General features: G+C 39.3%; 2 protein-coding genes across 2 annotated transcripts; one reads left to right on the top strand and one right to left on the bottom strand.

Annotated features, from left to right (window-relative positions):
* The first annotated feature begins 309 nt into the window (after positions 1-309).
* Positions 310-8,371, top strand: pgm3 (phosphoglucomutase 3). The gene is made up of 13 exons (XM_052118638.1): positions 310-357; positions 904-1,112; positions 1,229-1,413; positions 1,960-2,027; positions 3,945-4,078; positions 4,716-4,911; positions 5,203-5,360; positions 5,464-5,547; positions 5,975-6,073; positions 7,029-7,148; positions 7,232-7,354; positions 7,441-7,614; positions 7,706-8,371. The coding sequence occupies exons 2-13, from the start codon at positions 906-908 to the stop codon at positions 7,793-7,795; spliced, it is 1,638 nt and encodes a 545-aa protein (XP_051974598.1). The 5' UTR covers positions 310-357; positions 904-905; the 3' UTR covers positions 7,796-8,371.
* Positions 8,372-9,891: 1,520 nt separating this feature from the next.
* ngs (notochord granular surface) lies at positions 9,892-14,653 on the bottom strand. Its single transcript, XM_052118599.1, has 10 exons — positions 14,460-14,653; positions 13,991-14,159; positions 13,726-13,875; positions 13,492-13,611; positions 13,304-13,399; positions 12,965-13,099; positions 12,750-12,860; positions 12,546-12,656; positions 10,621-10,745; positions 9,892-10,177 (listed from the first exon to the last, which is right to left on the bottom strand). Exons 1-10 carry the CDS (start codon positions 14,651-14,653, stop codon positions 9,892-9,894), a joined length of 1,497 nt encoding a protein of 498 aa, XP_051974559.1.
* Between the last annotated feature and the right edge of the window lie 667 nt (positions 14,654-15,320).

A 15,320-nucleotide genomic window follows, 5' to 3' on the forward strand; every position in this document is an offset into this window, starting at 1 on the left:
CAAAAGCTCAAAATAAAATCTTTGCAGCATGTTATTTTTCTGTCGTAGGATTTGGTTTGAAAAACAAGTACGTGTCACGTGTTCATACAAATCTGTCAGTGACGCTCTTATTTTGAAATATTAGTATTTAAAAGCCATTCAAAATGCATAAAAAAGTACCCCTGTAATACAATTGACTTGTAACGCTAAGTAAGTCTTTACTATAAATAAGACTTTGCTCTTTTGAGTTGGTTAAATTAATTATGCATCAATCTCCTGTTACGTCAGCAGAGTGGGCGGTACGATGACACGTCACTGCAGCCACGTAACCAGGGAAGCAGGAAGTGTTGAGCACTCCCATCATACACACACAGCAGAGTGAGTATAAACTTGATCAACTGTGCTCATCCAAACTATTTAAAAACGATTTCAGAAATATAATTATGCTATTAAATTACTGAAATTATTTTGCATGTGTGTTGTTTTTGTTCGCAATCCCGGATAATGTGTTAAAGTTAGGACATTCAATCATGCATTCATTCACCTGTAATAAAAAGATTGAAGTTCTTCTCTGCAACCTGTACTACTAATGCCATAATTAGATTCATAGTATTTAATTTTTGTTGATATGTTTAGTTTCCTGTCTGTTAGTGTACATATTATATAAAGGTGCTGTTTGATCTGGAGTTTTTTTTTTCTTCTTGTCTTTTTTCTTGATTTTGATTATCTTGTTTTAATGTTATTGCAATATTATTAGTTTGGAAAACTGCCAGTTTCACTTTTGAACAGTTTTTCGTGATTTGGGTTTAATGTCAATCATAGTGGGTGATCCTGTTATACAAGTTGTGAAAGTGACAGATGTGATCCAAGCTAAGGTGATAAAGTTAACATTGTTTGGTAATTTTTTAAATTATTTTTTTCCAGAAATGGCCACATTTGAGGAGGTATCTCAAAAGTCCAAGTTGCACCCGAAGCCAGAAGGTCTGACACTGCAGTATGGCACTGCGGGATTCCGCACTCATGCCAAACACCTGGACCACATCATGTTCCGCATGGGGCTGCTGGCCACTTTGAGGTCCAAAAAGACAAAGTCCACCATTGGAGTCATGGTCACTGCCTCCCATAACCCAGAAGTAACTGAGTTCTGCCAACGTATATATTTGCTTTTTTCAAGTTCAGAAAAAGTAGCTGAACTATTGCCGTCTACTATATTCATAATTATATCTCTCTTGATCTTTCTTACCCTCAGGAAGATAATGGGGTGAAGCTTATTGACCCAATGGGGGAAATGGTCACAGTGGCATGGGAAGACTATGCCACACAGCTTGCCAACGCTGAGCAGGATTCACTTCTCAAGGTGCTGAAAGACATTATTGAGAAAGAGGCCATCAGCATGAGTGAACCAGCCAGTGTCTACATTGGCAGAGACACCAGGTAGCCTGACCTCTGTTTATTTATTTATATGTATTGTAGACAAAGGGAACTATAGTGGTATCAGTCAATTAGATCATTAAAAAGAATACAGTTTCAGTCACATCACAGTCATATGCCTTATGATTACACAGCTCTCTGGAATACTTGATTCTAATTGGTCAATCACAGCATTCTGTGGACAAATACGTTTCTTTAATGACTACTAAACTGTATAATTGACTGTTAGCAAACAATTTCCCACATTGCTGTGCTAGTTTAATATCTAATATCACCCTGCGATCTCTTTCTTCTTGCATAATAAAAATAATTTAAGCTAAAATCAGTATTTCAAGTCCATTTATACATGTATTTATGTCTTTGGTAAGTAGCCATTAAATAAGCCACTTTGCATCGGGGGTCCTGATCACCCTTTCGGCTTTATTTTGTGGCGACTGTACATTATCCCTTACTTGTGCATTTGCATAGGAAGTTTAGCTGATTGTAAGTATTACAGTGCATAATTTATAATTGAAATATAATTTCAATGTAGTATTTTATTTCACTTAGGCCAAGCAGTGGCAGCCTTTCACAGGCCGTGTTGGATGGTGTTTCCAGTTTGGGAGGCAAAAGTCATGGTGTGGTCATGAATTCCTTGCATTACAAAATCTTAACTTATTGACCTGAAGTACTTAATAGCAAATGTCACTTAAAGGTGCTGCAAGCGATTTATTTTCATGAAGAATTCGAAAGCAGTGATGTGGGTGTGGCCGAGCAAAGTCTGTGGAGAGCGAGGCCTGGAGAGGAAGAGCGGTAAGGATTGACACCTGTGGGAAATCGCCTCTTAACCGCTGTTTTGTGCTGCAGTGAGAGCTGTTGGAGGTTAAAACCTGAGCACAAAAAATAAGGTGGTTCAGGAAGAATTAAAGGCCGTGCTGGATATGGGGTAATAGAAGAATCCCACAGTGACTGGGGCAGCCTGGTGGTTTTGGTTCTGAAAGGTGACTGTGCGGTCCGGTTCTGTGTAGATTATAAAAAAGTCAATGCAGTGTCTAAATTTGATGCGTACCCGATGCCTCCGATTGATGAGCTGCTCGATCATTTAGGTGCGGCTTGCTTTTATTCGACACTGGATTTAACAAAGAGACTCTGGCAGAGACCCTTAACTCCCATGTCCCATGAAAAGATGCCATTTTCCACACCGTTCGAATTACACCAATTCGTGATGTTCCGTTCGATTTGTTCGGGGTGAGAGAGAATGAGTGTTTGGTCATCAAGTGGGTGGTCCTCACCCTCCGGTACTATCTGTTGGGGTGTGCTTTCACCCTCTGTTCGGACCACAGCCCGCTCCAGTGGCTCCATCGCATGAAGGATAACATCGCACAGATCACCCATTGGTATCTCACTCTCCAGCATTTTAAGTTCGATGTGGTTCACAGGCCAGGGCAGCAGATGGCTGTTGCAGATTTCCTCCCCAGAAATGGGGGGCGGGGAGTAAGTGACAGGCCAGATGGCCCCCTGCCTGAGTCAGGCAATGGGGGTATGTGGTGATGTGGGCGTGGCTGAGCGACGTCTGTGGAGAGCGAGGCCAGGAGAGGAAGAGCGGTAAGGATTGACAACTGTGGGAAATCATCTCTAACAGCGGTTTTGTGTTGCAGTGAGAACTGGAGGGGGTTAAAAGGGCAGATATCTGGAGGGGAGAGGGAAAGAGAGACACACAAAGCTGTATGTGAAACTGAGTGCATTTGTTGATGAAAAGCTAAATCATTTGTGTTAAAATGAAAAGTGTCAAATAAAAGACTTACACTTGACATTTACCCAGCCCTCGCTCCCTCCTTGAGAGGAGAACTAGTGATTTGTCACAGGCGCTTATTTACAACAGAAGAACGAACATCATGCGAGAGTTCGGTCATTTTAAACAGCATCAGTTCCCTAGGTGAAAGTGCCGATTTAAAGTTAAAAACTTTTAATTATTGATTTATTTCTTACATAAACCTATCGATTCGCTTCAGAAGACATCACTTATTAACTGGAGTCAAATGATTACTTTATTTCTGCCTATGTGACTTGGACTGTCAAAATGCTGGCACCCATGTACTTCCATTATAAGGACCTGACCGAGCTCTATTATTACTCTATCAGAGTGAATAATGAGAGAATTTCCATTTTTGGGTGTATTCCTTTAATGCCAGTTTTATGCCATGTTGCTCATTACGGTTGTCAGTTGAGGACATTATTTTGCAGCTGTTGTTTTTGACAACAGTTTCTGCTCTATGTCAGTCTCAATAAAGCTCATTTGGTATCTTTGGAGTACAGGGTTTTGGAAAGAGGGGGCTTGGCTAATCCAACAGCTTAGCTTGTAGATATTCTAGAATGGAAATAATCACTTACAGCACCTTTAAGAGCTATATCAATTTATCAGCTTCTATTTTTCTTGAATATAAGTACACTTGTTTTGCTCCGAGATATATCAGTACAAAGGTTGTTGAATTCTCTGTTGATTATTCTGTCACAGATTCTGACTTTGTGTTTATGGTTGTGTGTTTCACTTTAAGACTATGGTCTGGTCACCACTCCCCAGTTGCATTATATGGTGTGCTGTTGCAACACACATGGCTCCTATGGCAGTGCTACGATAGAGGGCTACTACCAGAAACTCTCTCAGGCATTTCTTCAGCTCACCCAGAATGTACAAACAACCTACAAACATTGATGATACTGAATTTATTCAATCTATTGTATTGCATTTGTAGCATAAAATGTATTACCACAGAAAATATCATCCCTTGTTTAAATATAAAAAGTTATGGTAAGGCTTTTACAATGAAGGGGAATGGATTCATTTACAATGAATACACTGTTTTAAAAGTATAGTCACAAGACATAAACATTATTCATGTACACATGACAATAGTGTTATAAAATCTCTGTATTAGGTGATTTTAGTGTGATAAAAGCACTTCTAGGTTTTACCAACATTCTGTCATCGTGGCAACAAAGTTGTTATATAACTTTACACAGATAAGGTTAGTAAGCAATTTTGTCACATTAAAATAATGTTAACACTGATATTGTTTATGTCTTGTAGCTATACTGGTCCAATATGCACTTCCATTGTAATTGCTTTACTTAAACTGAAAATCAACATTTTGCCACAAATGCTATGTGCCTTGAACCTGGAATATTCCTTAAAGAGGCGATATGACCTCTTTGACCTTTAGAATTCAACAGACTACTGTACCTTTTTATGTTTTGTTTTTTAATATTTATGGTGTTTCACAAATAAGTGTGATGGTCTAAACACATGTTCTCATTGTTTTCCAAAGGTCTCAAACCGCACTGACGATCAGAAGAGGCTGGTGGTGGATGGAGCCAATGGGATTGGAGCTTTGAAGATGAGAGAAATGGAGCTGTTTCTTCGCTCTGAACTGCAGGTGGTGCTTTCAAATGATGGCAGTTTTGGGAAACTCAACCATCTGTGTGGAGCTGATTATGTCAAAGTCCAACAGAAACCTCCCGAAGGTCTGTCAAACCTCTTCAAGGTTCCCTGATATCTTTGAATCTTTGAAATAACATCCCATGAGATGTGAGAAAACTGCTTATGATCCCAACATGGCTAGAGATATTTCATATGAACAGGAAAGGATTAAATATCTTCATTTGTATCAGCTGTTACAAAAAAAATCATATTTTGTGCAATTATCAAGGAAGGCTTGTAATTCATCTTGTTTTCTTTTCATAAAGAATCATCTCATGAAAAACTGCGATGCGAAAGACAAATGTCTCGCTTTTCCCATTCATCCTTATTTCCAGGTTTAAGTGTGGGAGCAAGGGAGCGCTGCTGTTCATTTGATGGTGACGCCGATCGTATCGTGTACTATTACACCGACTCTGAAGGACGATTCCATCTCCTGGACGGAGACAAGATTGCCACCCTCATTAGCACGTACCTCAAAGAGCTGCTCACAGAGGTTCTACACACACCAGCACAATCTTAACACATACAAATAACTTCTAAAATGATTGATTGGCCCTCTGAAAATGTGAACTTGGGCATTAATTGTGTATGTGCAGGCAGGGTTGAATTTGCAGATTGCAGTTGTTCAGACAGCATATGCTAATGGGAGCTCCACTCGCTACTTGGAGGATGTCATGAAGGTAAAAAAATACCACCAATTACTATAAAATGTTACAACCCATTATGAGCTGTCAACGTTACCCCTGACCAGGGGGCCTGGGTAGCTCAGTGAGTGCTGACGCTGACTACCACACCTTGAGTCGTGAGTTCGAATCCAGGGTGTGCTGAGTGACTCCAGCCAGGTCTCCTAAGCAACCAAATTGGCCTGGTTGCTAGGGAGGGTAGCGTCACATGGGGTAACCTCCTCGGGATCGCGATTAGTGGTTCTCACTCTCAATGGGGCATGTGGTAATTTGTGCGTGAGCTGTGAGTCTCCGCGGTGTCCTGCACAAAGAGCCACATGATAAGATGGGCAAACTTACTGTCTCAGACACGGAGGCAACTCCAAAGGCATTCCAATTTGGGAGGAATTATTAAAAAACATTTTTACTCCTGACCTCTCCTCAGGTCACTGTATGCTGTACGAAAACAGGAGTGAAGCATCTACATCATGCAGCGCAGGAGTATGACATTGGAGTTTATTTTGAGGCCAACGGTCATGGAACTGTGAGTTCACTGTTACTATTATGATGTAATATTTGAACTAGGGCTGTCAAATGATTAAAAAATTTTATTGACTTAATTACAATTAATTAATCGAGCTAATCACAATTAATAGCATATATAAATATTTGTTTAGAAAGGCCTTCAAATAACAATAATTTAATATATAATGATTTATTTATTAGAAATATAATATATATTATAAAAATATGCATTACATTATTGTGGCAGACAAGTAAAGCATTGATAAGACAATACAAAAAGTGGATTTTTAAGTCAATGTATTATTTATTTTCATATTGTTGAACATTAGCCTTCCTTTGGCCTACAGTGCACACAGTAATCCATTTTGCAATAAAATTGGTCAATCTGTCCAAGACACACATGCATCATATGGACGCTTTTGGACTATCTCACTTTGATTAACACAGCATTTTTAAGTCACCTTTTCAAGTTAAATATATTTTGAAACTTTGAAAGACATGTTTAGAGATCCCGGCATTCAGAATTGTGCTCAGTCCAGCTGTGATTGAATGCAAAAATGCATTCTCATCTTGTGCTGTCGCTAGTGTAAAGCGAACACAGTGTGGTTTGTTCTCTGTGTAAGCTGCTCGTTGCATATACTGCTGGAGTCTCACTTACTACCCCCTGCTGAAAAGAGCTGGTACTTCAACCTTGATATGCTCAGATGGTAGGAATGTTCCTTATGGGGGCGAGATTAATTGTTAACTTTTTTTTTTTTTTTTTACATAATCGCATTGAATTAATGCATTAAATCAACAGCTCTGATTGTAACATTTTTATTCCAAGATAAATTTGGTGTGATTTGTTAAATGTCATGTGGATGAACTTGATAATTCCAAAGGTGGTTTTGTTTTGTTACTGTAATTCAAGCAGATGTTTGCTTCACAATAGAATCTTTATTTGATCTTGTAGTTTTCTTGCTGGAATTTTCCAGGTTCTGTTCAGCAGAGCAGCACAGAAACAGATTCAGGAGCTGGTGAAAGACCCAAACACAAACGACGTGAAGAAACGAGCGGCAAAACTCCTGGATAACACGGTTAACCTAATCAACCAGGTGCAGACAAACTCATACACCAGCATAACAGATCAAATGTCTATTGTGAGTTCATGTAAACATCTTTGTCTCTCTCCCTGCAGACTGTAGGAGATGCCATCTCGGATATGTTGGTGATTGAAGCAGTGTTGGCCATCAGAGGGATGTCTGTACAAGACTGGGATGCAATATACACTGACCTACCCAATCGCCAACTCAAAGTCAAGGTGTGTATTTGTATTCTAAAGAACATTTGCATAATAAAAAGCTTGTGTACATGTGTATGTGTTATTATAACAGTTGTACTTTGCAGGTGTCAGACCGGCGTGTAATAGATACAAAAGATGCAGAGAGGAAGGCTGTGACTCCAGAGGGTCTGCAGGAGGCCATCGACTCGCTCGTGAAGAAATACAAACAGGCACGGGCCTTTGTTAGACCCTCGGGCACAGAGGATGTGGTTAGGGTCTATGCAGAAGCAGACACACAGGTACAAGCTAAATATTTGCACTTATTTTCAAATATGGGCTATATGATATACATGATTAGAATGATTACATTTTGAATGCTTTTGTTTGCAGGAAGCTGCTGATAATCTGGCTCATGAAGTCAGTCTGGCTGTGTATTGCCTTGCAGGAGGGGTCGGAGATGAGCCTAAACCATTACACTAATTATACACACATAAGCACACACACACAATACATGTATGCAGTACCTATCAATCCAGTGACATTTCTGCTATCAATATCACCAATACTGTAAATTTAAGTAAATCACTGTGTGGCGCAAACAAATGTTTGTGAGGTGACTTATGTTTCATGGTTTACATTTTGAGCTGTATGAATGATCAACCATCTTTATGAAGAGAATTGGATGACTATATATGAACATTTTTAAACCATGTCGATCTAATCTTAACATTTGTTTATACTCATTTCATGAGAGTACAACCCATTAACTTTATAATTTCAGTATGAGATCCAAAACATATAGCTGACATTAAAACTGTGTGCAATCAACCTTGGGCAGCTTTCTGCAATTAAAGTCTTAACTACAAAATAAAATACAAATTAGGTGAACTAGACCGAATCTACTTTAAGCTGACTGCACTGTATGTAGTAAAGAATGAAGATAACGTTTGAGATTTTATACTGTGATTTTGTATTATTTTTTTTTGTTTAGTTTTTGCTATAAATTTATTGCAGGTTTTTTTTAATAGAAAGTTAATTGAAATAAATGATATATTACCGACATTAACGGTTTCATTTGGTTAATATTTGTAGTGAAAAGTAATTAAAAATGGTTAAAACAAAAGCATTTATTTTGACTGGGTGCCGGACAAGCATTCTGGACACAAAACTACTAAAACATAAAATATAAAAATAAATACTTAGGACACGGCTGCGGTGCAGTCAAAGTTTATTATTTGGGGTGTTACTTGTAGAACAGGAGGTTAAAGGCTTAAAATATATAGTTCACCCAAAAATGAAAATTCTCATTATTTACCACCTCATCCCATTCCAGATGTTTCGATGGCATCCCAGCCTTACTTTCTTCTGCAGAACACAAAGATTTTTTCAAGAATATCTCAGCTCATAGGTCCGTACAATGCAAGTTAATGGTGACCAAAATTTTGAAGCTCCAAAAAACACAAAAGCAGCATAAAAGTACTCCATATGACTCCAGTGGTTTAATCCAAGTCTTCAGAAGAAATCTAATTGGTCTTAGGGGAGAACAGACAAAAATGTAACTCCTTTAAATGCAACTATATATTGTGACGTCTGCAGTCTCCTGGCAATCGTGATTTCATGCTCGATTACACTCCCTAGCGTCATCTGTGCATGGATCATGTCAAATCATGATCGTGACAAAAAGGTGCAATGGCAAGATACACATTGAAAAAGGAGTTACATATTGGTATGTTCTCACCCAAAACTAATTGGATTGCTTCAGAAGACGGATTAAACCACGGGAGTCTTATTTATGCTGCCTTGATGTGCTTTTTTGGAGCTTTAAAGTTTTGGTCACCAATCACTTGCATTTTATGGAGCTACTGATATTTTTCTTAAAATATCTGTTTGTGTTTAGCAGAAGAAAGAAAGTCATACACATCTGGGATGACATGATGGTGAGTAAATGTTGAGAGAATTTTTAGTTTTGGGTCATCTATCCCTTTAAACACAGTTTAGCAGTTTATTCACAGCACAAAGTAAGTAGTAAATGATGCAAGATGTGATTTTTTGTTTATTGTCACAGGTTCTGATAGCAGTGATTTACGAGGTCTGAACCTCAACTCCTCCAGCAAAGTCCCCTTAACTGATAATTGATCTAAAATACTACCATCTGTATTCCATCAAGTCATAGATCTGAAATATAGAGACAGAGAACTAGCAAGGTACAGTCTAGAGAAATTTAGGGATTAGAGGGGTGATCAAATCCTAACCCTAAGTAACAAAGGAGTGGATGAAATTAACTTTGATTTGGAGATGTGGGACAACGCCTCATGGCTCAAAGGGTTTCATTCAATCGTTCTAGTCAGTGATGCCAGAGATGGTGCTTTCCTCTGTGTCCCTCTGAATCATCTCTTCTGTCTTAACTGTTATAAAACCAACAAGATGAGAATTAACCTTTATAATGAACCAATAGACCTATTCGTTCTATAACATATTTTACAAAACAGTAACAGCATGACCTCTTTCCCTGGTAATCAGATGTTGGCCATCTTCACAAAAATAGATTTTTTGTGTACTATGGTGGTAAAAACGGTTTACTTGTACCTGATGAGGACCGTCTTTCTCTCCATCATCTCCATTGCCTGTTCCTGAGTGAACTCCTCCACAGACTCGTGATGGTTGTGGTCGACTATCTTGCTCTCTGAGCTGCTGGAGGAGGAGACCACTTTCTCTGAGGCGGTAGCGCTCACTGATCCATTGACTCCCTGACTGCGGGCTGCTGAGCTGAACATACCTGTGCTCATGCTCATAGTACCGCTCATGAGAGACAGACCACCCACCATGGTGGACAAGCGGTTGTCTTCTCCCTCAATCAACTTCCTGTTGACACCACAAAGAAGGAAGTTAATTTAAAACAGCTTCAAGACTAAGCGGTTCCAATGGAGGCTCTATAATAATGTTGCTCTATTCTTGCAACAGTTTAGGTTAATATGTATATAAGCTACAAATTTGGACACACCTCAGGGGATTTATCTTCCTCATGATGCTAAATATATTTTGATTTAACGGCTTAATGCATGCTTAAATGTTAGAAGTTACAGTAGCTTGTAGACAAATACAAAGTGTGCCTTATGTTTTTCTCAAATGGCTCTAGCATAAATGACCCAACCGGGATGTGTATCAAAGTTATTTTTCAATATCTAACACTTTATAAGGCACTTTGTTCACACGGTAAACTCTACAGGAAGCAAAATATATGGAACAGGTCTCCAGTCCATTTGTTCTGTGTGTGCACCTGTGTTCTGATGGCGGTACTACAGTACCTGTAAGTGGTGATTTCAATCTCCAATGACATCTTCACATTGAGCAGATCCTGATATTCTCTCAGCAACAGTGCAATCCTGCCCTTAATAGACTTCAGATCCTCCTTCAGTGCTTCTATACGGGCCTATAACACATGATTTAGTTTGATCTGAAAAAGAGCTTGATTTGTTATAATGTATACTGCTACCACAATGCTTTTGTCATGGATTTCAGGGGGTTGTTTTGCAGTTGCTAAGGACTGTTGTTTTGAGCCCATTGATATGAGGTTGCCAGAGTGTTCTGAATGGTTGCTAGGGCATGGGAAGTAGGTTTGCCTCCAGTCTGGGATTTTCAAGGATCGTTCTGGTTTTTGGCCATCTGTTCTGGAAAAATGTTATTCTATTCCGGGACGCAAAATGTCCTGGAATTACAGTATTTTCCCAATGCGGTCACACATGTGAAGAGAATCAAACGCATTCTTATATGAATCATAAGAAAGTCTGATTAATTGAACTTAACTCAACTTGTTTGTTCAGATGATTGAGTTTTTTCTTTTGTGCGAACGATCCTTACAATAAGGCTTTAATGTTAGGGAAAACAAGTCCAAAAATATCTCTTAGGTTGCACTTAAATTTCATAACAAATTTCCATCAAATTTTATTTTGTGATCTTTAACTTTAACATACTGGTGGCACAATTTTTGAATAATGTACAGATTTTGCTCTTAAGGAAAGAAATTGGTACTTTTATTCACCAAAGTGACATTTTGATCATGAACTGATCAAAATGTATAGTCAGGACATTAATTACTATTAAAATAAATAAATTCTTATCAAACAATCCTCCATGTGCAGCAGTGACAGCTTTGCAGATTCTTGTTATTCTAGCGGTCAGTTTGTCCAGATACTCGGGTGACCTTTCACCCCACACTTCCTGTAGCACTTGCCATAGATGTGACTGTCTTGTCGGGCACTTCTCACACACCTTACAGTCTAGCTGATCCCACTAAAGCTCAATGGGATTAAGATCCATAACACTCTTTTCCAATTATCTGTTGTCCAATGTCTGTGTTTCTTTGCCCACTCGAACCTTTCTTTTTGTTTTTCTGTTTCAAAAGTGGCTTTTTCTTGCAATTCTTCCCATAAAGCCTCCTGTGTCTTCTCTTTACTGTTGTACATGAAACTGGTGTTGAGCGGGTAGAATTCAATGAAGCTATCAGCGGAGGACATTTGTAGGCGTCTATTTCTCAAACTAGAGACTCTGATGTACTTATCCTCTTGTTTAGTTGTACATCTGGTCTTCCACATCTCTTTCTGTCCCTGAGTTTCTAAAGAGAGATGTTTCTTTTTTGCCATTTTTTACCTTATTTACCTTAAGACATGCCAGTCTATTGCATTGCATACTGTGACAACTCAAAAAGTACTTCTAATAGCAAATGAGCAATTTAGCATGATTACTCAAGGATAAGGTGTTGGAGTGATGGCTGTTGGATTTGACAAAAATAACTTTTTCAAATAGTGATGGTATACTTTGTGATCAGTTGAATGCCACTTTGGTGAATTAAAGTATTAAAGTACCAATTTCCTTCCGAAACAGCAAAATCTGTACATTATTCCAAACTCTTGGCCGCCAGTATATATACATATACATACACACATACATGAGTTTTATTTAATTTCGTTACAAATTACACAATTCATTTTGATGGAATTTTGTTATGAAATTTAAATGCATATCTTAAAAATAGACTAAAATATATATTTTTAGTGTACTGATGTTATGGTTTGGTTGAATGTGGTTGCAAGGGTATATCGAGTGGTTGCTTACTGGCTCAAAGTTTAATACTTGGGGTTAGTGGTTGTTAAAATCCCTAACTCAAAATTTTAGCAATAGTAATGCTTAGTTTATAGGTTTGCTTCTTACATATTTATAGGCGTGTCCTTACCTTTAGCTCCTCCTCCTCTTTCTTGTATTTCTCCTGGGCTTCCTTGATCTGTAGCATCAGTGCCTCATTCCTGGTGTTAAGAGCATCCAGCTCTCTCTGCTTATTTTGAATCTGCCAACACATTCAAACACACATATGAGGCCATACAGGTCAAAGGTGTTCCTTTTATACGAGGCATAGTAAGGGTAAAAATATTTCCCACACATCTTTCTTGAAACTGGTGATTTCCTGTCTGACGCTCCGCGTTGTTTCCACATGCCGTGATGTTGCTTTGTTTAGATCTTGGAACTTTGTTTTATACCAAGCATCCATCTCCTAGTAAACACCAATAGGAAAGAACATAAGCATGTGTGAGCATTGGCAAACATTGAAGGTGAATATAAGGGACAATCAGGCTTATTTACAGACTGTGTGAGTACCTGCAGGTTTTGGGCCGCGATGTTATCATATTGATCCTGGATCTGTTTGAGGGCACTGGCCAGGTCAGGCAAAGAGAAAGCCACATCTACCTTAGCCACAGATCCATAAATCTGTGCCATCAACTCCTCAATTTCCTGAAAACAATACACAAAATTATGTAGTTGTTAGAATGCTGTCAATTTGCCTTCCTGGAAAAATTATTGAATGAGTGCTGATGAGCAATACTGTCTTTTCTTTCAACACGGATTAGTTACTAGCATATTTCTAGCCATTATTATAAATTGAAACAAAGATTGGAGGCTGTACATGTTCTGCTATGGCATGTAAATGGACTGCACCTTTTTGTGAATCCTCTGCAGGAATTCAAGCTCTACTTCTAGGTTTTCCAGATGCTTTTCCAGGGCGATGCGGGCGGATGTTGCGGCATCTACATCCTTGCAGACACAGGAAGTGTGGATTCCATTATTTATGGTCAATCTCATGTAAAACAATGAAATGTTACACATATGGTCACATCTCTGCTTACCGGCCTAAAGGCTTCAATCTCCAGCTCCACCTTCTTCCTGGCCTCCACAGCCTCCTCGTATTTCACCTTCAACATTTCCAGCTGACCCGCCATGGCGTCCCGTGCCGCTACCGCCAGATCCTATGAGAGCAGAGCACAGATATGAAGAGGTTGCCATGATGACCCACAAGTCTCTTGTCAAGCTGTTGACACAGTGGTGGTGGGAGAATTAAGGTATACGTGTGGGTCTCTCACCCGCTGGACTTTCATCTGGTCAGCGATCCTCCTCAGCTCCCTCAGCTGGTCCTCATAGAGCTTACGCAAGCCAGACGGCTTTACATATTGGCCTTTAATGGCATCAATCTCCGCTTCAAAAAGCTTGTTGCTCTGCTCCAGAGATCGTACCTGTAATGACCACAAAACAACTCACAATGACCACCACAGAGAAACCAAGAGCAATTTCAGATGAAGAGGAGAAGTCAGATAGGGAACAAGTGAATGGAAAAGCATTTTTCTTTACCTTTTCGATATAAACAGCAAGACGGTCATTGAGGGCAATCATTTCCTTTTTCTCACTAGTGCGAGTACTGAGGAAAGCCTGATTATCAGCAGCTGCAGCTTCCAGATCCAGTGCACCCCCAGCAACCCCCCAACCCATGCCCAGACACAGAGTACCCATACTCGCACTACTGTAGAGAGGAAAAGAGGGGAATAATACACATTTACAAAGAAATTGCATTTTACATTTTGACATTTTACTTTGCAAAACATAAATTAGGATTTTTTTTAAAACCATCTGATTGTCATTAAGATGATCCTTTGTATCCAAAGCAATTTAGCGCACTTTAAAAGAGCACATTAAAGTGTATTTAGTGCATTTTTAACACTGTAAAAAGTAGTAACCTGAAACACCAATTTTCCCTTGATATAACCCCTAAAATAGTTTTGTTTGTGTTACTTAATGTTCTATGGTTGTTTAACGGACTCACCTGGTCATGCGTGATCTGCTGGTGCCAGATTGCACCCTGCGCCCCAGTGTCCCACTGCGCGTGAAACTTGCGGAGCGGTGGCGCGCAGGACCACGCGTGGGTGAAGGACTGGAAACCCGCACTTGGAGCGTGGAAGAGATTCCACCTTCAAAGTGACGACGGTAGGAGGACATCCTTTCTGTGCTGCGACTCATGGTGAATACGGTCCTTATGCGTCTCCAGAGATGATGTGGATGCTACAGTGGCCAAGGAAGATCACTTCTGCCCACTCTCAGTCATGATTAAGCTTTTATACCCGCTGTCGTGACCCGGCCCACCGGACGAGGAATGTCGAACCTCAGTCTGACACAGAGTCGTACCTTCTCCTGATCTGACAGGCCACCGCGAAGAGCGCAAAAATAGAGACGACAAGACTGGGTTCATTATTAAAGAAATTATCTGCAATAAAAGTGTTAAAAATAATAGAAGATCGAAATGAAGAAAACACTGATTATTTAATCATGGAGGTGTTGCATTAATCTGCTTATGGTGATAATACTATAATAATTATGGCCTATACTACAATTTCTGTGTGTCTGGGAAACAGATGAAAGCTGGCAGAACTTTTGATTCATTAGCCTACTTTTAGAAGGCTAAAATTTCAGTTAAAGTTTTTTTAAGTTCAAATTTGTTATTATTATTGATAGATAGATCAACAGACAGATAGACATACGGACAGACGGATAGACATACGGACAGACAGATAGACAGAGACAGACAGAGAGACAGACAGGTAGACAGATAGACAGACAGACAGACAGACATATAGATAGATAGATAGATAGATAGATAGATAGATAGATAGATAGATAGATAGATAGA

This window comes from Xyrauchen texanus, chromosome 45 (assembly GCF_025860055.1).
Source record: "Xyrauchen texanus isolate HMW12.3.18 chromosome 45, RBS_HiC_50CHRs, whole genome shotgun sequence".
NCBI lineage: Eukaryota > Metazoa > Chordata > Actinopteri > Cypriniformes > Catostomidae > Xyrauchen > Xyrauchen texanus.

Coding starts and splice junctions, on each gene's coding strand:
- pgm3 (XM_052118638.1), top strand. CDS start 906: ATGGCCACATTTGAGGAGGTATCTCAAAAGTCCAAGTTGCACCCGAAG. Junction 1,414..1,959: donor TACATTGGCAGAGACACCAG/GTAGCCTGACCT, acceptor TATTTCACTTAG/GCCAAGCAGTGGCAGCCTTT. Junction 7,149..7,231: donor CGGTTAACCTAATCAACCAG/GTGCAGACAAAC, acceptor CTCTCCCTGCAG/ACTGTAGGAGATGCCATCTC.
- ngs (XM_052118599.1), bottom strand. CDS start 14,653: ATGAGTCGCAGCACAGAAAGGATGTCCTCCTACCGTCGTCACTTTGAA. Junction 14,160..14,459: donor AGCAGATCACGCATGACCAG/GTGAGTCCGTTA, acceptor TCCTCTCTACAG/TAGTGCGAGTATGGGTACTC. Junction 12,861..12,964: donor TCGCGGCCCAAAACCTGCAG/GTACTCACACAG, acceptor GGTGTTTACTAG/GAGATGGATGCTTGGTATAA.